Source organism: Dermacentor albipictus, chromosome 5 (assembly GCF_038994185.2).
Source record: "Dermacentor albipictus isolate Rhodes 1998 colony chromosome 5, USDA_Dalb.pri_finalv2, whole genome shotgun sequence".
NCBI lineage: Eukaryota > Metazoa > Arthropoda > Arachnida > Ixodida > Ixodidae > Dermacentor > Dermacentor albipictus.
The window spans coordinates 162,243,038-162,264,305 of record NC_091825.1 but is presented as its reverse complement, the minus strand read 5'-3'; the positions used below and the strand labels follow the sequence as shown (position 1 = coordinate 162,264,305).

At 47.5% G+C, this 21,268-nt stretch overlaps 1 protein-coding gene across 3 annotated transcripts in view; it reads left to right on the top strand.

The window, feature by feature from the left end:
• Positions 1–21,268, top strand: part of hlk (hulk) — a 135,815-nt gene that overhangs the window by 102,583 nt on the left and 11,964 nt on the right. For all 3 annotated transcript variants that reach the window (XM_065434514.2, XM_065434512.2, XM_065434513.2), the window contains exons 26-30: positions 309–497; positions 2,231–2,362; positions 3,586–3,768; positions 11,596–11,736; positions 14,368–14,550. In XM_065434514.2, the coding sequence (XP_065290586.2) occupies positions 309–497; positions 2,231–2,362; positions 3,586–3,768; positions 11,596–11,736; positions 14,368–14,550 (828 nt within the window). The remainder of the gene's footprint in view (positions 1–308; positions 498–2,230; positions 2,363–3,585; positions 3,769–11,595; positions 11,737–14,367; positions 14,551–21,268) is intronic.

Here is a 21,268-nt window from a genome sequence, read left to right as displayed (position 1 = left end):
TATTGTTTCTTGGTTATACATCTTCGGTTAAAAGCAAAGAAAAAACGGAGCGCAAGAGGTGACATGAGCCTTCGTGTGTGTCTCTTCTTCCTGCAGCATATGTTTCGTCTTTTTTTTTATGTGCGCGTGTTAACATACGAAGTCAATGCAGTCAACACTGCGTTTTTAGGCTTGCGCCTACGAACAAAATCTAACATGTCTTTGACACGCACAAGCGACGTTTGTCCTAGACATTTCCCGGTGCGGTTTCCAATAAGGCATGCAGCCACTGCACTGCTATTGCAAATCATCGCTTGCGGTCTTCCCAGATTCGGACGGATCCGAATGTGAGGACTGCAAAACCGTACTGGAAGAGCTGGAGAACATTGACGATGACACAGACCGCCACGGAATCCAGTTCGTCAAGACAACCGACATTGCCATGGCACAGGAGTACGGCGTGAAGGAACTGCCAGCGCTTGTCTATTTCGAGAACCAAATACCCAACGTGTACGAAGGTAGGTCGCGTCAGCTTGTCAAACTACTGGCGGGGCCTCGCACTTGTGTAGCTAAGGACTTTTCACTTCTTAAGCAATTCTAATACGATTTGGATTTTCCCAGCAAATGACAATGACGCTGTTCCTGCACTGTTCAGAGTTAGTGTCGCTTACACGGGGTGATCATCTTAAAGTTTTACGGAATGTTTAAAAATCGTCTGCGACAGATAACATTATGGCATATATTGCAATTTACGAATTGTAGCCGGTGATATTGCAAGGCACATCCAATCGGAAAGGATCCAGAATGACACCAGTTTGGCGACATGCGCCGTCAAACTTGCCGTAAGAACGCCCTGTTATTCCACTTACCTTCTTAAGAAAACGCTATTTTAGGCGTTGAAGCACAAAAGTAACTGGAACGCCTATGTATTTCGTCCCACACATTGGGAAATAATACCTTGAAACTGGCGTCATCCTAGAAATTCAAGTGGATACGTCTTGCAAACTCATCGGCCACAATTCATAAATTGCGACATGTTCCGTAAAGTAAGCAATTCAGAAGTTCATTAGTTAATTTTAGGTTATTCGCTGAATATTGTAACTTAGGTTGAAAACCGAGGCTGGAAAAATAAACGCTCTCTCTTTAGTGGCGGGCCAGAAAGAGAGCGAGCAGCCAACGCGCTTCATCGTCTTTCGTGGCATCGACCTTTGCGCGCGCCTAATTCCTGCGGTGCGGAAGCCCCACAGTCATTGTTTCAATCTCCCCCCGTGCGAAAATTGACCGTCTCGGTCGCATCAAAAAGTTCTGTCAGCGGAGCTGACGGCAAGAATTGGAGCTTCTGAGGTGCAGCGTTCACGTGCGCGCATAATTAATGCGGCTTCCTGCGCACTATATGAACAACTTCAGCGCGAGGACGACGACGGAGCGAACCGGGGTCAGAACTATAGGGGACAACTTCGTAGGTTACGTCACTGAGGTTACGACACTGCTCCTGCTAAGTGATTCGGAGAGGTCATGACTAATAACTTATTAAGAATAGAAGTAGTAGTCCCTAGAGTTGTTCCGGATCGATCCCATGGCTCTATGTGCACATATAACTGACGTTCGATATGCGTCGCGCAATTTCTTTTCGTACGCAGCCTGTCTTACGAGAACTTGCTTCTGAGACCGTTGCTGCGCGTTGCATCGTTTTCAGTGGCTGACGATGGAACACTTCTTCGGAATACGTCTGGTGTTTTGTAAAAGTGTCTCGCTCTTACTGCCGCAATAGTGACTGTTGTCATCGAAGGTTCGTAACTCTTTCTGAACCAATGGTTTATCATATGATAACCACTATATCCGTCCTGTCAATCAATAAAAGCACCACAGGCGCCATCCACAATAATCTGCGAGGCAGCGAATGTGGACAACTATGCCACATGGCGTTCCTTGTAAAAAGCCACTTTAAGTATTCCGCTTATACAAGGATGGTTTCAAATCGGTTCCCGCAGGCCCTTCGAAGGCCACAGTTACTACACAACTTTGGGCATAGAAGGGTTCGCCTCGTTTTGTGGGTGCTGTACTTCCCGTTGCGCTATGTGGAACTGAAAAAAACATCGCTTCGTGGCGCATTTAATAGATGCCAACACTTCATTTCTTATTACATTTTTTTTTCAGGATGGGGGCGCCTTTCTAACCTACAATGATCTTGGGTGTTTCCTTTCTCTGCTACGCATCAATCACAATGAAACTTGCTGTTTACGATATGCAGGTGACCTCGGCGCCGAAGAGGAAGTGCTTCAGTGGCTCGTCTTGCAAAAGTCAGAAGACACGATCGAAACTGTGAACCGGGACATGATGGATCGGCTCATTGAGGAAGCGCAGTATTTGGCTGTTTTCTTCTGTGAGTTAACCATTATCCGTTGTTTCAGCGCGTCTGTGTTTTTGTCTTGAGAACCTGTAGAGTCCAAACGCCTGCACACTGCTCACTTTCAATGTAAACTTCCGCTCTTTGCACGCATAGGTTTGTGCTCGTAGACAGCTCCCGGCTATGGTCACGAAAATTAATTTCCTCGTTTTTCTTGCATTTTGTTGACTTTCATGTGTCTAAAATTCTCGTCAACTGTCTGCCAAGACCGTGACCTGCGCACTGATGAAGTTGCTGCGTGATGACCTCCGTGCATGCAATAGATGAGTGCCTATGCATGTCAGTGTGTGATGGTGCTCACGAAATAAATTATACGGCGTGAAATCAGAAGAAAAAAAAATATTTAGATTTTTTTAAAGTTACACTCGATCTTTTGCTTTGTCGACAACGAGAGTTTCTTCTTCGGTGCATTTATTGGGTTCCAAGGGACGCCATGTTAGCCAAGTCTAGGCCTCCGCCATGTGTGTCGGTGTATGTATAGCTGAATACCTCAACATTCAGTCGTCCCAGGGTGAGCTACCACTCGGCCACAATAGTCGTAGCACTACCGTAACTCCTGCGCCACTTCTGGCCCTCCGTGAGCGTGAAGGTGTGGCGCACAAGCTCGCCCGACTCGCCGTCCTGTTGCGTAGTGTGGGGTTTTACGTGCCAGAGCCAAAATGTGGTTGTGTGGCACGCCGTAGCGGGGGGCTTCGGATTAGTTTCAACCAGCCGGGCATCTTCAGCGCGCACGGGAGTCTTGCATTGTCGCCACCATCGAAATCGGACTCGGCAGCCAGCGCTATTAACCGCTAGCTAAGCCACCAGGGCGGCTGTTGCAGTAAGGCACGAAATCTTTCGCCCCCTCCCACGGCCGTTGGAGTGCCGCGTCACAATTAACCGGACTACAAGGCGCGAAGTCCGCTTGTCACGCGAATGGTGCACGGTCTCTGAACTTTTAAACAGCAATGTTTATTTTACGCTAATTGCAGTTCAATGGACGTTTCAGCGCTGTTTTATGTTTGTACCAGAAATATGCAGCAGCACAAACAAGCATATCGCTGCTGAGCCGTGAAAATCACTGCAACATAAATTATCAGAAGCTGTAACAAGTATTGCGGGAAACGAAAAGATCGAATAATTCATAACACGTACGTGATTTTCTCGAAGGGGAAAGCGATGCCACGGGTCTTCTTTTCGCTTTCTTTTTTGTCTCACAGACAAGCCCAATTGCAAAGCTTGTGACCAAGCCCTGCATGAGTTGGAGAACATTGACGATGATGCCGACCTGTACGGCATCCACATGGTCAAAATTCAGGACCCATCGCTGGCCAAGCGATACGGCATCAAAACATTCCCTGCTTTGGTGTACTTCCGCAACGCCAACCCGCTCATATATGATGGTGAGTCACCCACGCCTCTTGTCTCTTACAACAAATGTGAACGTGGCAGGATCGTTCTCTCTGCAAATTCTTTCCTAACCGTGATCACATATATAGACGAGAAAACCATGGCCAGGCGGCGCTGCTGCGCCTCCCCCAATGTGGAAACGCCAAGCAACGCGGTCGCGTCGTGGCGTAGTCTCCGCTTTGATTGCATTGTGCCGTCCGCGCTTTTCTTCGCTGCTCGTTCTCACGGCGCTCCGTTTTCGACGGCGGCATATCGCCTGCTTGCGCAACAGCGATGCAAAGATTGCCCTGCGGTTTCAAGAAGGTTGCCGACGCCGACAGCTTTTTTTCGTGGCGGCAACCTCACAATAGGGGAGCGTCTGCTTCCGAACGTGTACGGCGTTGAACAAATTGTGGACGGTGATGTGAGAGTGAAAGCCAAGTGCGTGTCACAGGTGTCCGACAAGATCGTAGACGACGTCGAGTTAGAGGTCACACCATGTTCAGAAATTTAGCCACTTTTATTTCAATTACAACATAAGTCACACTGGCAGCAGGAACTTCTGTTGTCATACTACTCGATGACTCAGGCACGTACCCAGGATTTTTTTTCGGGGGGGACCCACCACCTCCATCATCATCATCATCATCAACATCATCATCTTCATCATCATCATCATGTTTTATGTCCACTGCAGGGCGAAGGCCTCTCCCTGCGATCTCCATTTAGCCCTGTCCTGCGCCAACCGATGCCGACTAGCGCCCGCGAATTTCCTAATTTCATCGCTCCACTTAGTGTTTTGTCGTCCTCGATTGCGTTTTCCTTTTCTTGGTACCCATTCTGTAACCCTAATGGTCCAACGGTTATCTAACCGGCGCATTACATGACCTGCCCAGCTACATTTTGTCCTCTTGATGTCAATTAGAATATCGTCTATACCCGTTCGCTCCCTGATCCAAACCGCTCTCTTTCTCTCTCTTAACGGTATGCCTAGCAATCTTCGTTCGATCCCTCTTTGCGCGGTCCTTAACTCATTCTCAAATCTCTGACCCCTATCAGCACTGGCAAAATGCACTGATTGCACACCTTACTTTTCAATAATAATGGTAAGCGTCCAGTCAGGAGCTGGCAATGTCTGTCGTATGCAATCCAACCTATTTTTATTCTTCTGTGAATTTCCTTCTCATGATCAGGGTTCCCTGTGATTAATTGACCTAGGTAAACGTACTCCTTCACAGTCTCTAGTGGCCGACTGGCGATCCTTGTCTTGTCTTGTCTTGTGTCCCAGACAGTGGCGCGTACCCACTATGGGGGATTGGCCAAGAAGCAGGCAGTTTTCCGTATGGCTAGAAGTAGAGAGAAACTAGATTTGTATAGTGGAGCGTGGGACGATAGTACTGTAATTTAGAAATGTAATTAAATCCTGATCTCTTGTTCCTTTGCCCGGCTATTTATCATTATCGTCATCTTCTGCATATTAATATTCAACCCCACTCTTACACTCTCTATGTTAAGGTCTCCAATCATTTGTTGTAACTCGTCTGCATTGTTGTTGAATAGAACAATGTCATCGGCAAACCGAAGGTTGCTGAGATATTTGCCGTCGATCTTTACTCCTAAGCCTTCCCAGTTTAATAGCTTGAATTCTTCTAAGCACGCAGTGAATAGCTTTGGAGAAATTGTGTCTCCCTGTCTGACCCATTTCCCTGTAGGTATCTCCCTGCTTTTCTTGTGTAGAATTAAGGTAGCTGTAGAACCTCTGTATATATTCTTACGCGAAGGACGAGCCAGTAAGACGAGAAACTATTTACAGATTATATTTACAACAACGGTTGCAGCGCTGACCGGTTAGATTCACAGCGCGAGCCCAGTTCGTTCTTCCTCCTCTTTTCTGGAGTGATGGCACCCACGCACCTCGTTCAAACAAACAAATACCACACGCATGTAGCAATATTTTTCAAGCTTTTTACGTAAGCGTTCTGTGGTCCTTGATTACGTAGTGCCTCTAGACTGCTGGTATCTCTACTTCATCAAATGCATTTTCGTAATCTATATAAGCCACATCAAGAGGCTCATTGTACTCTGCAGATTTCGCAATAACCTGATTGATGACATGGAAGTGATCCATTGTAAGGTATCTCTTCCTGAAGCCAGCCTGTTCCCTTGGTTGACAAAATCCAGTGTTGCCCTTATTCTATTGGAGATTATTTTGGTAAATATCTTATATAATACGGGGAGCAAGCTAATGGTCCTATAATTTTTCAATTCTATAACGTCTCCTTTTTTGTGGATTAGTGCATATCTGCATTCTTCCAGTTTTCTGGGACCCTTGCAGTCGATATACACTTCGTATAAAGAGCCGCTGTTTTCCAAGCATTATGCCTCCATCTCTGATTAAATGGACTGTTATTCCACCTTCTCCCACTCTTCATCGTTTCATGTCTTGCAGCGCCCTTCTGACCTCATCGCTAGTTATAGGAGAGTTTCTGTATCCTGTTCATTACTGTTTCTAAGTGAGGTATCGTGACTCCTCTGGGTACTGTATACAGGTCAACTTAGAATTTTTCCGCTGCTTTTACTGTATCTTCGAGATTGCTTATGATATTATCCCTCTTATCTTTTAGTGCATACATCATGGTTTGTCCTATGCCAGGTTTATTTTTTACTGATTTCAGGCTGTGTTCATTTTTTTACGGCTTCTTCACTCTTTCACATGTTATAGTTTCGAATATCAGTTATTTTCGCCTTGTGGATCAGTTTTGACAGTTCCGCGAATTGCGTAACTCTGTGCGGCCGCCAGTCCCATACAACCGCGTAGAGCGCAGGACTCTGCGATTCTAGATACTGCGCTCACCGAGAAAGGTTAGAAAAACACCCACATAAGCACAGCAGAGAAGTGGCTACGTGAGGCGGTTCGACCGATAACTGTAGAAGCGTCATTCAAAGCAAGTAATTATTCTCCACTTCCGGTGGTGTTTTCTCTACTTCCTTTTTAAATAAAAAAATGTTGATCCATAAATATTCTCATAAACAACGGTTAACATTTTTATCATTCGCTTTTGCCTGCAGTTTGGTTGTTGCGTTGGCTCTCTCCCTTAGTAGATCGCTTAATTTCTCAACTCCTTGCGGTTTTTGTTTCCGGTTTCCAATTTTGCACGAAAAGTGCTATACAATTAAGGAAAAACAGCCGAGGTAATTGGCGACAGTCATCTTGCTTATGGGTTTAAGGGTTATTGCAGGGTTTCATGATGGACGCTCTTCCACATCATTTTATTTCCCACCTTATCTAACCCATATCACGTGTATAAGGTTCCGGGCATCTGCCAGCGTCGCGGCGAGCCATAACTCAAGGAAATAATGAAGCAAAGGGAAAAGTTAAACGCAATTGGTGTTTTCTCCGGCCGCAACTCGTTCCATGAGAGTACAGACCAGCTGAGTAACAGCCGCATCTCTCTCCTGGTCCCAGGATCAGCCTAAACAAAGAAGGTTGAACTAACAAAAGCAACAGCTATGCGCGTGACGGTTGAATAGATGGTGACAACTCAGCGCATCTCAAGTTATCCACGCGGGTGCGGAATCTATGAGAAAACTGTCCTTCACATTACAAGATATGCCGATAACTACCGCCATCTAAAAGGAGTGAAAAAGGATAAGGCTGGCCGATGAACAGCTGCCAAGTCTCAACATTAATCTGGCGGCGCTTTAGGAATGTGTGAGGAGTGGTGGCGTGGGTGGGGAGGGGGAGGGGGGGTATGCCACTTGATTTCGGGGGGGGGGGGCCGGGCCCCCCCGGGCCCCCCCGGGCCCTTCCCTGGGTACGTGCCTGCGATGACTGCAGATCCATTGGGCTGCTTCTTGACGGTTCCGTCACTTCACAAAGGCATGTTCTGGAGTCTGTTTCACATGTGTCTTGCTGCTGCTCAAGAGCTGTGTCGCTGCAGTACGAAAGCACATGTCCCGGTGGTGCTGACTGCTGAGAAGACTGTTTGTGATTGCCATTGGTCTGTTTGGCGCCGCTTCCATCTGCATCGCATATAAATGAAATTAAAATTAAATTATGGGGTTTTATGTGCCGAAACCACTTTCTGATTATGAGGCACGCCGTGGTGGAGGACTCCGGAAATGTCGACCACCTGGGGTTCTTTAACATGCACCTAAATCTAAGCACACGGGTGTGTTCGCATTTCGCCCCCATCGAAATGCGGCCCGCATATAAAGGAAACAGTATGTGTGCCTATTTGTTGTGGGGATTAAATTACTCCCAATAATATGTTTTCAAAGGTAACGTTCCTGTGATTGTGTGCATATATTATTCTACAAGAGTGGTACCACTACAAGTTATGATACTTGCACACTTAGATACGTAGAAAGCATGGACAAACAACAAACATAACGCGCACGTCTCGAGCGGCTGCTTTCCGATCTGCCGCTTCCCGACGCACGCGACGACCGCGGCTTGCATTAAATACGGTCTGCTACCACACAAAAGTAGCGCGCGGCCCCTTTCGTTACCTGCACAACTAGTAATTTAAGTTGCAGCGTTTGGAAAAGGGAAACAATTATCTTGAGCTCGTCCATGCCGATCGCGAGGGAAGGCACAGTGCAATCAAATAAATTCGGGGGTTCTAAGTGCCAAAAATATGCCAGAACCACGAAACCATTATGAGGCCCGCTGTAATGGGGAGTCTCAGGAATAATTTCAACCTCTGGGGGTTCTTTAACGTGCACAAAAATCAAAGCACACGGTAACAAGGGTGTTCTTGCATTTTGCCCCTATCGAAATGCGGCCGCCGTGGCAGGGAATCGAGCACGCGTCGTTAGCGTGCTCGGTTAGCGTGCTCGTTAGCGTGCGCGTTAGAGCTTAGCGGCGCAGCACGCATGAATTTACCGCTAGCAAACGGCGGATGCCACCACAATTCAACAACGCGACACGCTATATAAACAAACGGCCGTGCACTAAAAGCAGGCATATGACTATTCCGCTTTCAAGATATTACACGTGAATGCGAAAGTATGAGGCTTACCTGACTCGACGCACTGCAGTTATCCATGCTTGTCGTCTGTCCTTCTCGTACCACTTCCCAGGAAATCTGTAGAACTTCACGGGCGGCGTACGACCTTTCGTGTCTTCGAGGCTGCTGTGGCAATCAACAACACATCAGTATTGCGTGCCACCTTTCCTGGCTGATGAGGTCGCACTCGGCATCGCAAAAACCACGCGCACGAGCGCTCCCGCCGTATAGAACACGGGCGCGCGCTAGCGCAGCGACGACCCTCGGAACTTCCATCGGTCCGCTAGGGGAGCATTCGGCGCTGGTGCCGCGCGGGCAAACTTTAGGTTGTCTCGTCTATACCATATTGAACGTGTTGAAGCCAGCATGAAACGTAAATTAACATATTTCTGGACCTACGCCCACTCTCACTCGCCGAAAAACAACGCCGGAGATGCCTTGTATTCTGAACGCTGCTGATGCCTTTGCAGAACATTTATGTTCGCTGTGAGAAATGTTTATACCTCGAGTAACCTTCTTTCTCAATCTGGTACGTTGAGTAGGCTATCGGTCCATTGTTTTTACGCGTATAAAGCACCTAAAAACCTCCCTTTCTTGTGGCGCTGGTACCCAAGCTTGCAAAGTGAGCACTAGTGAACAGGGCTCTGTTATCTACGAAGTCACTAGCGGAGTTAAAGGATCCGTTCAAAGGCCCTCTTCTATTCTTACTGTTTATAAATGACGTCTCGTCAACAATTCAAGTCTTCATTCGTTCTACATTCTCACCACTTAAATGTATTTAGGTGTTCGACAGTGTTCGTCACCACATTGGCCTCGAAAGGGACATTTTCCCCTCAGAAGCTGGTGCACAGAAAATAACATTTTGCAGGACTGTAGATTTTCCGAAACACACCATTTACAAGTTCTGTACACTCTTCATGATGTGTCATTGCCTAGGGTCGGAGGAATTAAAGTCTTTGGTGTGGTCCGATACTGGCATTGGGTCTGTGTTAAAAAAAAAGAGTTAGTGTTCGCTTTTTACTATGCACTCATGCTTTTATTTATTTTATGCTAATGAAAAATACGACGGTCGGCAAAGACATATTAGGAGAATTTGTAGACTTTTGCAGCAGTGTGTGGCCCCCTAAAGTGTGTATTGGACGATGTTACGTAGGAACGGCATAGCACTTTGGAACGGGAGATTGTCATCACTGTCGCAGCTGTATCTGTCGAAAGTGCCTTTGCTGAGCTGAGGACAGCGTTGGAAAAAGTTTCTTGTGGTAGATGTCACAGTGGCCACCAGAATGCATATTTGCTTAATCGTTTTTTTTTGCGCTCTTATTTTGCCTTGAACTGTTTTCGCTGTTTATGTCACAGAAACAGATCGAGAAGCCGAGGCGCACAATACGTCAGCCTTTTCTTGGCACGCTGAATAACAGCTGCAAGTTATAAGTAACGTGAGCGATGGAAACATCCAGTATTTCCTGATATTGCGGTACTGGATGAACACACCGGTGGTAGTTGTAGGCACATTAGGAGGGAATGTTACATTAAGCTTAATTGGTAAATTATACATCCTGAATACCAGAAACGGCAATCCAATATCGTTAGCGGTGCCTTGTCAAGCCAAAAATAGGCAAACACGAAAGACGGGCTTGTAGTTCAAGAGCGATAGCTCCTTAAGGCCTTCGGAATATTTTGACAACAAATCAGGATTATAGGGAAGAAACCAAAGGCTCAATTCAGTGAGGTTTGATAGCTTCTTTAAAGGCCAAAGACAACTTGAACATGCGAGTATACTTAGAAATACTTAACATCGTATTGACCGACTAGCTATGTGGTTCCGCCGAGAAATTCAAGAAGGGTAATTTGGCAGTTCACTTTCTCCGCTAATAGCCGACATTTTCCCCGTCAAATCGATCCAGACAGAGTCCTCAAAAAAAAAAATAAAAAAAATTGAGGAGCTATTCCACTTTGTGAAGGTGGATGACAAGCGAAGCTGTAGAACATCACAGAGGGTTAGACAAGGGTACATGCATGTATTTTCATCATTTGGTATTGGTGCTAGCGATATGTTTCCGATTACTGTGATATGCACTGATTGGTTCGGTTACACCCTCAGAAAGAATCTTGGCCAAAAATAAATTTATACACGACCGCTGTTGAGTAGTTGAGTTACTTGAATTGGTGTGACACTTAAAACCAAACTCTTCTAGCACAAACTGAGTGAAGCATTTCTTGTCTGGTTTTGAAATGCCCACATTGAAGTCACCAGCGATGATCACAGGGGTACTGTCATCACGGCTAACCCATGAAAACTGCGTGTTCATGAACTTCTCGGCATCACACTTGGATGTGCCTGGAGATATATACACAATGGATATCACAATTCTGTCTTTCGCTTGTATGGTACAGACATCTCCACAGTCGGTGGCATTGTCCTCTTACGAGTCAAGAGTGTGTGATTGTACATACATTTTGTCCTTTACGTATGTGACAACGTCTCCTGCTCGTGACTCTATGTGCTGTTCATAAACGATTTCCTTATACCCGTCGACTTGAAACAATGCATCTTGATTTATTTATTTCATTTATTATTTTCCATTTATTATTATTAGAGGTGGAGCGCTGGAAGCCTGCTTTACCTCCGCCGCGGATCGGCCTGGTATTGCGCTATCTCTGGGATTGGCCCACGCTCACTGGGTTTATTTTTATGATCGAACCATTAACACGAAAAATACATGAAAGCCTAGCCATATACAGCTTCGTTGTAATATTATATATATATAGTGTCTTCATAAACCCCGCGCATCCCTTTGCGTTAACGCTAAGAAGCACTTTGTCGTCCAGGCGACATCAAGAACGAAGAGGCCGTGTTCGAATGGCTCATTGATGACGACAACCGGGAACTGGCTGACGAAATCGAGGCCGTCAATAAGAGGATGCTCGACAAGCTGGTGGACGACTCGCCTTTCCTCGCCGTTCTGTTCTGTAAGCGTTGTTTGCATGTTAACGTACGCTGCTACCCACATCACTCGATTGACTGGAAGAGCTTTAGGCAATCGTATCCGAATTTGTTTCCTCCGAAATGATAGTCATACGTCTAGGGAAAGACCTCCAGCGAGATATTTAATGAAAACGTGTTGAAATAACCTAGCTACAAGCTTTTCAATTGATAAAAATTCCTTCTGTGCTCTTCTTTATGCCCGTATAATTTACGATGGTTCCTCGCGTTGTCTCCACGGTCACTGGCAAGCCTCACAGGGTATGTCGCGGCCATAGCCCAGTGCTCTCGGTGCAGACTTCACGGCGTGTTTAGTGACATCGCAGTGCGATGACGGAGGACAATGGCGAGGCCGTTGAAAAATAGCGCGGTAGTCAGGTTGAGTCTATTGGTTCTTCGCGATGCGTCGAGCGAGGGTATTCGGTCGAGGCGGTAATGACAGAAACATTCGGCGTGCGAAACCCAAATTCTGACTATGGGGCACGCCGCAGTGAGGGACCTCCGGATTAATTTGGGCCGCCTGGGGTTCTTTAACGTGCGCCCAATGCACGGCGTACCGGCGTTGCTGCATTTTCGCTCCCGTCGAAATAAGGCCGCCGGAAATTGAACACGCGGCCTGGCGCTCACCAGCGCAACACCACAGCCGCCAAGCCACCACGGCAGGTCGGCCATGACTATAGGCATAGTGCACAGTTCACTTGTCCAGAGTCCAGTGTTCCACAAGTCAAAGTTCTACAGTGGCGCGTTTCCCTAAAAAACAAACAAACAAGCAAACACTGTCCTGCACTCCAGATCAGAAAGCAGGAGCAAAGCATGACAAAGACGTAGTAGCCACATGTTCTCCATTACTTTAGGCGGTATGAGCGCATTTACCATGCGCTGAACGGAAAATTTGGTCAGTGACCAAGTCAAAGCGAATGTTCGACATTATAGGGCTTCATACGGAACCCTTCACAGCGGTACGGGCTTCACAAAGAGAGAGTGAGAGAGAGAGAGTGTCGTAAAGGTAGGGAGGCTAACCCGGCAGGCTACTCCGCACTGGGGAAGGAGGCTTCACAGAGAATTTACATAGCCGTATACGATCACCAAACGGGGCGTCAGTGCCCGCTGCTATACCTGTTTCACCGCGCCGCCACAGCCAGTGTCCGAGCGTAAAGAAACTCAGCCCCACTCCACGATGCCGGCACACCTAGGGCCAAACGCATACAACACGCGCAAAGAAACTTCTCCTCCGTAGTGCCTAGGCAGAGTAAGATATTGAAGGAGCAAACGCCCCCAGATATTCTCTCTCGCACCCGATTTTAGTCGCGCCTGCTCAGAAACGTCGAGCTTGTCGAGAAATGCCACGCTCCGCTGTACCTACCAGCAATTGTAAAAATGCAACTTAAGTGGCTCATGTGTCTAAATATCCGTTGTCCGGCGTTGTCGAAAAATTGACCGTCCGGTGTTATGGCACCAAAATTCATCGTGCCACCCACGACCTCTGGTGGGAGTCGAACCCACGACTTTGGTGTTAATTAAGGCAAAGTTAATGAAGGCACTCGAACCGACGACCTTTGGTGAGACCAAAATTCCTGGCACCAAAATTGATGGTGCCACCATTGATGGTCGAACCCACAATCATTGGTGGGAGTTGAACCCACGACCTATGGTGTTAATTAAGGCAGAGTTAATTGAGGCGCACGAGCCCACGACCTTTGGTGAGAGAAAACGATAGGAAATAACAATGCATTCGAATGAGAGTGTCAAGTAATTTAATAAATGTCTCGTGAGCGCGCTGACTTTCACCTTCATTCTCTTTAGCGTGTGCTAAAGTGACTGTCCTTTCATTCATTTGTTCAGTCACACTTTAGCGCACAGTTTCAAGACGCCCGTTCCTGCGTTTCGCGTCGGCGCCGTCCCTCGGCGTAACCGAGTGAACGAGCACAGCGAAGGATAAAAGAGCGAACGCGGAGCGCAGCGGGGGATGAAAGACGGCGATAGCGAAGAGAGCGCGAGGAGGAAAGTGGAGAAGGAGGGTGCAGCGGTACCATGAGGCGGAAAGAGGAGGAGGAGGGTATGGCGAAAGCGTGAGAAGCGTATTGCGCCGCAATACTGGCTCTGCGGCGACGATGACTACGAGATGGCGCCAGGGTAGCGCGCGTCGTCTTTTCACCGATGATGCCATCGATGTCATATATGGAAACAAAGCGCAGCATGAGCGAAGGTCTGTCTCCTGCGACTGTTGTGAATCGCGCCCACGCGTCACCCACGCACTGCTTCTCGCGATCTCACGATTAGTGAGACAATCGCGCCACACTACGCTCCCTTTGCAATGTGCCACGCGAGACAGGTTGCCCGCGCCAGTCAATATATCGAGAAATGAAAACACGCATAGAGCTGCGCACAAATTCAGCATTAGGGAGTATCGTAATCGCCTGTGAATTTGCTTTCAACATATCTTTACTTGATCATGCACTTTTCTATAGGACTCTTTATTGTGATTAACGCGTAAAAATATTTTATTAGTGAAAGCAGATTCAGTATGTTGTGGATTTATTCATGTTCAAATCATGCAGAGTACAAACGAAACAAAATTGTGCTGACGCAATGACAACCGACGATCTCTCTTGCTTCAGACGAAGAAGACTGCGAGGACTGCGAAAAGGTTCTCAAAGAGCTCGAGAACATTGACGATGAGGCCGACGTGTTTGGCATTGACTTCGTGAAGATCAACGACTTCGAAGCAGCGATGCAGTTCGGCGTGTCAACATTCCCGACCCTGGTCTACTTCCGGAAGAAGACCCCTGTCGTTTACGACGGTAAGCTCAGGGCTTGTCAGAGCAGACATGTCTCAGCGACAAAGTCAACTCAAAACACTCTAGGCTGAACAGTGAAGTACTAACATGCACGCAACGAAATGACACATGTGGGCGGGCTTGCGTTGCGGTCTGCTGTTCATCGCCCTGCATACAGTGTATCCTAATGAACGTAAAATTCATTTCAGTTATTTACCCTCAAGGCCAAAGGCATTACAGAGGGGGTGGATAAAAAATTGTAAAAACAATAAAATGCAGCAAAAGTTAGTGTATAACATATCTAGGTGGCTCTGTAGTAACAGTATTAGCTAAAGTAGTGCGAAACAGGCACTTGTCTTCAATGGCGACGGTTGGTCCGGGAAGGTGGTTCCACTCGTATGCTGTACTCCACGTACAGCATACGAAAAACTGAAAACAAGATTTTGTTCGACAAGAAATGATTGTAACTTTATGTCAGTGATCAGTGCGGGCAGAGACATATGAAGGTTCGGGTATCAAGATGGATCGCAAGTAGGGATTGTGATAATAAATTTTATGAAATAAACAAAGACGAAAATACTGACGGCGATGGGCGAGCAGAGGCAGGCGCGATGTATTTTTCATAGATGTTACACTGGATGCTCTGCTGTAATTTCTTGTAATAAACGGTGCAGTGTTGTTTTGAACGAGTTGAAGACATTTAATTAGAACTTCAGTACCCGGGTCCCATACAGAAGCAGAGTGTTCTAATTTTGCCCTTACTAAAGTGGTGTTGTACAAGAGTGTTTTTAGTGAAATCGGGGCGGATGAAAAGTTACGACGCAGGTAGCCAAGCGTGCGGCTGGCGTTGTTAATCATTTGTTCAATGTGCAGGGACCATAAAAGCGAAGACGTTACGTGAACACCTAAGTATCGGTATGATGTTACGGTTTCGAGCGGTACGTTGGTAAGATGATCCAGGGCAGGAGAAGATGCCACACGGGAGACACGCATAGCTTTGCATTTCGTAGTGTTTAGTTCCATGTGCCGAATGCTCGGTTGCGGTAGTCGGAAGTTCAAATCTCTCCCCTCCTCCCCCCTTCTTTTTTTGACGCTGATGCACCTGAATTTGACATTCTCCAGTGCACTACATCTGCAGGCTTCGAGTGACGCCTGACACCGGCGAAAGATGCCGAGAGCGAGTGGGGCTATAGTAATCTAGGTACAACCAAATTAGGAAGGCCCACTAAGCTTGAACAAAGACACTTCCTCACCAGAGCAGGAACTGGCCTCCCTGGCGCAGTGTTCGGACACAACCTCCCTGATGATATCTACAATTAGCCCACGGCCCTCAGTCCCCAGCAGCTGAGGAGCTCCTGACCATGGCGACGGTCAGACCTGTAACGCAGCAGAGGGTGCTAAGAATCTCCGGGTCCGGACAGGCCGCCAATGGAAACTGACTCTGTCAACCTTTAACAGCCGAACTCTGTCGAGTGAGGCTAGCTTAGCAGGACTCTTTGAGCGACTATCAGACATTGTTTGGGATATTATCGGCCTTAGTGAGATTAGAAGAACTGATGAGCCTTATACATGGCTAAATAACGGTCATGTCCTCTGCTATAGAGGTCTCCTTGATAAGAAGCAATACGAGGTAGGATTCCTAATCCATAAAGACATAGCGGGCAACGTTGATGAATTCTACAGCATCAACGAGAGGGTAGCAGTAGTAATCAAACTCAATAAAAGGTATAGATTAAAGATAGTACAAACCTACGCTCCAACGTCCTGTCACGAGGATGAGGAAGTAGATCAGTTTTATGAAGATGTCGAATTAGCGATGAGAAAAGTGCAAACGCGGTATACAGTAGTAATGGGGAACGTCAATGCAAAAGTGGGAAAGAACAGGCGGGTGAACAGGCAGCTGGCAACTATGGCGTCGGTTCTAGAAACGCTAGAGAGATGCTCCTAGAATTCGCAGAGAGGAACGAGCTGAGAATAATGAACACCTTTTTCAGGAAACGTAGCAACAGAAAGAGGACCTGGAAAACCCTTAATGGTGAAACAAGAAATGAAATTGATTTCATACTTTCTGCCGATACCAGCATAGTGCAGGATGTAGAAGTGACAGGTAGGGTAAAGTGCAGTGATCATAAGTTAGGGCTAGGATTCACCTCAATTTGGACAGGGAAGGAGCAAAATTGGTAAAGAAGAAACAGGTCAACTTGGAGACAGTAAGAGTAAAAGCAGACAAATTTAGGCTGCTACTTGCAAACAAATATGCAGCCTTAGAACAGAGAGATGATGATGATGACATACAGCTAATGAATGAAACCGTAACGAGGCTGGCTTCAGAGGCAGCAAGTGAAGTGGGAGGCAAGGCACCAAGACAACCAGTAGGCAATCTCTCCCAAGTAACAAAGGACATAATAAAGAAATGACAAAGAATAAGAGTGTGCTACTCAAGAGATAAAATAGAATTCGCGGAACTGTCAAAACTGATCAACAACACGAAAATATGAGATATTGGAAATTATAACGTGAAAAAGACGGAAGAAGCCGTAAAAGATGGACGCCGCCTGAAATCAGTGAGAAGGAAACTTGGCATAGGACAAACCAAGATGTATGCAATGAAGGATAAACAGGGTAATATCAGCAGCAATCTCGAAGGTATAATAAACGCAGTGGAAGAATTCTATACTGACCTGTACAGTGCCCAGAGGACTCAGGAGTACTCCATTCGAAACAATAATGAACAGGATACAGAAACTCCTATAACTAGAGATGAGGTCAGAAGGGCCTTGCAAGGCATGAAACGAGGAAGAGCGGCAGGAGAAATTGGAATAACAGTCGATTTAATCAAAGAAGGAGGAGACATAATGCTAGAAAAACTGGCGGCTCTCTATACAAAGTGTCTATTGACTGCAAGGGTCCCAGGAAATTGAAAGAATGCAAACATTATACTAATAAAAAGAGGGAGATGTTAAATAACTGAAAAATTATAGGCCCATTAGTTTACTCCCAGTATTATATAAAATATTTACCAAAATAATCTCCAATAGAATAAGGGCAACACTCGCCTTTAGACAACCAAGTGAACAGGCTGGCTTCAGGAAGCGATACTCTACAATGGATCACATCCATGTCATTAATCAAGTTATTGAAAAATCCGCAGAGTGCAATAAGCCTCTCTATATGGTTTTCATATATTACGAAAAGGCATTTGATTCAGTAGAGATGCCAGCAGTCATAGAGTCGATGCGTAATCAAGGAGCACAGACCGCTTACGTAGATATGCTGGGAAATATCTACAAAGATTCCACAGCCACCTTAATTCTACACAAGAAAAGTAGGAAGATACCTATAAAGAAAGGAGTCAGACAAGGAGACACAATCTCTCCAATGCTATTCACTGTGTGCTTGGTAGAAGTATTCAAGTTATTAAACTGGAAAGGTTTAACCCTGCGCGAAGAGGAACGGGAATATTCCAAAATACGCATTACATTGGCAGATGGTACTCCCGTACCGCACGTAGAGAAAATTAGAATCCTAGGGTTACACATGCAGGCAAACGGCCATAACGGAGAGACGGTGCGAATACTTCGTCGTTCGGTAGATGACACGATCCGACTCTTGCGTCGCATCACGAATAGGCGCAATGGTATGCGTGAAGAGTGCGCGATCCGTCTCGTGCAGGCGTACGCGATAAGCCGCATAAGGTATGTTGCCCCCTATCTGAGGTGGATCGGGCCCGAAAAAAAAACAAAGTCGAATGCATGATCCGAAAGGCTTTCAAGAGGGCGGTCGGCGTTCCACTCAACGCGAGCACCAACAAGTTTCTAGAGCTCGGAGTTCACAAATTCCTTAACGAGTTAATCGATGCGCACGACATTGCGCAATACGAACGATTATCGAGGTCAAAGGCAGGTCGATGCATCCTCGAGTCGCTCAACATCGCGTACCACACTCAGCATGGAGAAAAGGCGGCGGTTCCCGCCTCCGTTCGCCACCGCCTGATCATCCCGCCGCTTCCCAAGAACATGCACCCGACGCACCACGCCGGGAGACGCAACAAACGAGCAAGCGACTTTCACAAGAAGTTTGGTAACAGCAACGAGGCGGTGTATGTAGGCGCGGCGCGATATGGAGGAGGGAGAAGCGCACACGCGATAGCGGTTGTAGACCGCTCGGGTAAGTGCTTCGCGAGCGCCACGGTGACCACGGGACACACGGAGGCGGCCGAAGAAGCCGCGATAGCCCTAGCACTCGTCGCGGTGCCGAACGCTGCGATCGTGATCAGCGACTCACAGGTGGCAATCCGCGGCTTCGCGCGCGGTCGTGTCTCGCGGGAAGCGGCCCGCATACTCCAAATTTCTGACGACAGCAACTCGTCATCGCCCTCGCAACCCCAAAATTCTACGGTCTTCTTCCTCTGGACCCCGGCACATACCTATGTTCCGCTCGCGTGCAATGAGGCGGCCCACGCCCCGGCTCGAAGTCTCACACGCCGAGCCGCCGCTGATTATGTGGCCGCCTCCGCACCCGAGAGCGGGGCATCGGATCTGCCGGATCGGAGCACTACAGCAGAAACACAACAACAAGAAACACACTGGGCATGGGGCGATCGCCTAACCACGTTCAGAGACCTCACCCAACACTACTGACTCGAAAGACGCACATTCCCGCCACCGCACGATAAATTGAACAGGAACGAGGCCGTAACTTTACGATTGCTCCAGACACACACCTACCCTAGCCCCGCTATCTTACACCACTGCTATCCGCGCTTATATTCAACAGACGCGTGTAAAACATGCGGACAGAGAGCAACGCTGCGACACATGCTCTGGGAGTGTGCCGGCAACAACGGTAATCAAACAAGCTCCGTTGGCGACGCGTCCATAATCGCGGCCGTTGCCGAGAAGGCTCGAGCTCGCTTCTTCCCGACGCCGCCCCGGATGCGGGAGCCGCCGGGGACCTTCTCCGTAGGCGTCGCCGCCGCTGGGAGGCGGCTATCAGAAGTTCAGAGCTGGCAGACCAGCTCTGGGCCGTCCGGCAAGCCGAAGATGCCGCTCGAGTCCAAGGACTTCGAGCCGTCACCTGAGGCCACCACAGCAAGAACTGCCGGACTATTCTTTATTAATGTTTCTTCTTCTTCTTCTTCCTCTAGGATTAAGTATCGACGGCAAATACCTCAGCAACCGTCGGTTTGACGATGACATTGTTCTATTCAGCAACACTGATTCACAACAAATGATTAAGGTCCTTGACAGGGAGCGTGTAAAAGTGGGGATGAAGATTAATATGCAGAAGACAAAGATAATGATGAATAACCGGTCAAGGGAACAAGCGTTCAGGATCGCAAGTCAGCCTGTAGAGTCTGTGAAGGAGTACGTTTACCTAGATCAATCAATCACAGGGAACCATGATCATGAGAAGGAAATTCACAGAAGAATAAAAATGGGTTGAATCGCATACGGCAGACATCGTGAGCTCTGTCAGGATTGGGGGCTCAATCCCATCGCTCGTGATCCGTTGTCAAGATTGGAGTCCGGCATGAATTCGAAAGTAGCTGGCCCATGCCGTCGTCCAACTTATCCACACTGAGGACGTTGATGAAGGGAAGAACTGCTTCTCATCGAGAACGAGGAATATGGGTTTATTTACAGTATTTAAATCAGTCTAACATGACTGCTTGAGAAAAGTGCATCAGTCTAACATGACTGCTTAAGAAAAAGAGTGTCAGTCCAACATGACTGCTTAAGAAAAGTGTATCAGTCTAACATGACTGCTCAAGAGAAGTGTATCGAGCACCCGCACAACAGCAGTTTTTAAACACTCGGTCCTCCGGCGATACAAGGCGGCGAATGTTCGTGTTTCATCGCAAAACTAGCCGCCTCCCGCAGGACGGCCTACGCCCACAAAGGCACACACATTCCCATGTCCGGAGCCGACGTCCGAGGGGAGCCGTTCCGGGTAGCTCGGAGCCATTCTGGGTAGCTCGTTGTCTTGCGTCCCGGTCGGCGCGTGGGAAGCAACAAAAACGGCTTTCCCGCGGCAGCTCGCGCACGCGTAGCAGATCAGGTCCGCGCTGGGGAGTTCGGGCACAATAGTTCGTCCGCCGAACTCATTCCGTCACAACGGCGAAGGGGCTAGAGGATGGCGGCGGTTCTCAGCACAAAGCCCGCTTCATGGAACGCATCCTAGCTGAAGCGACGGAGAGTGGGGGATGCGCGTCTTGTTCCCCAGTCATAATTGGGTGGCAATCCTGCATTACAGCTCGCCATTCTTAACAGCTCTTGACTGGAAGCTTACCGTTATTATTGAAAAGGAAGGTATACAATCAGTACATTTTACTGGTGCTGACATATGGGACAGAGACTTGGAGACTGACAAAGAAGCTTGAGAACGTGTTAAGGACCGCGCAAAGAGTGATGGAACGAAGAATGCTAGGCATAACTTTAAGGGACAGAAAGAGAGCGGTTTGGATCACAGAGCAAACAGGTATAGACGACATTCTAATTGACATTAAGAGAAAGAAATGGCGCTAGCCAGGTCATGTAATGCGCAGATTAGATGACCGTTAGGGTGACAGAATGGGTACCAAGAGAAGGGAAGCGCAGCAGAGGACGGCAGAAGACTACGTGGTGCGACGAAATTAGGAAATTTGTGGGTGCTAGTTGGAATCGGTTGGCGCAGGACAGGGGTAATTGGAGCTCGCAGGAAGAGGTCTTCGTCCTGCAGTGGACATAGAAGAAGAAGAAGA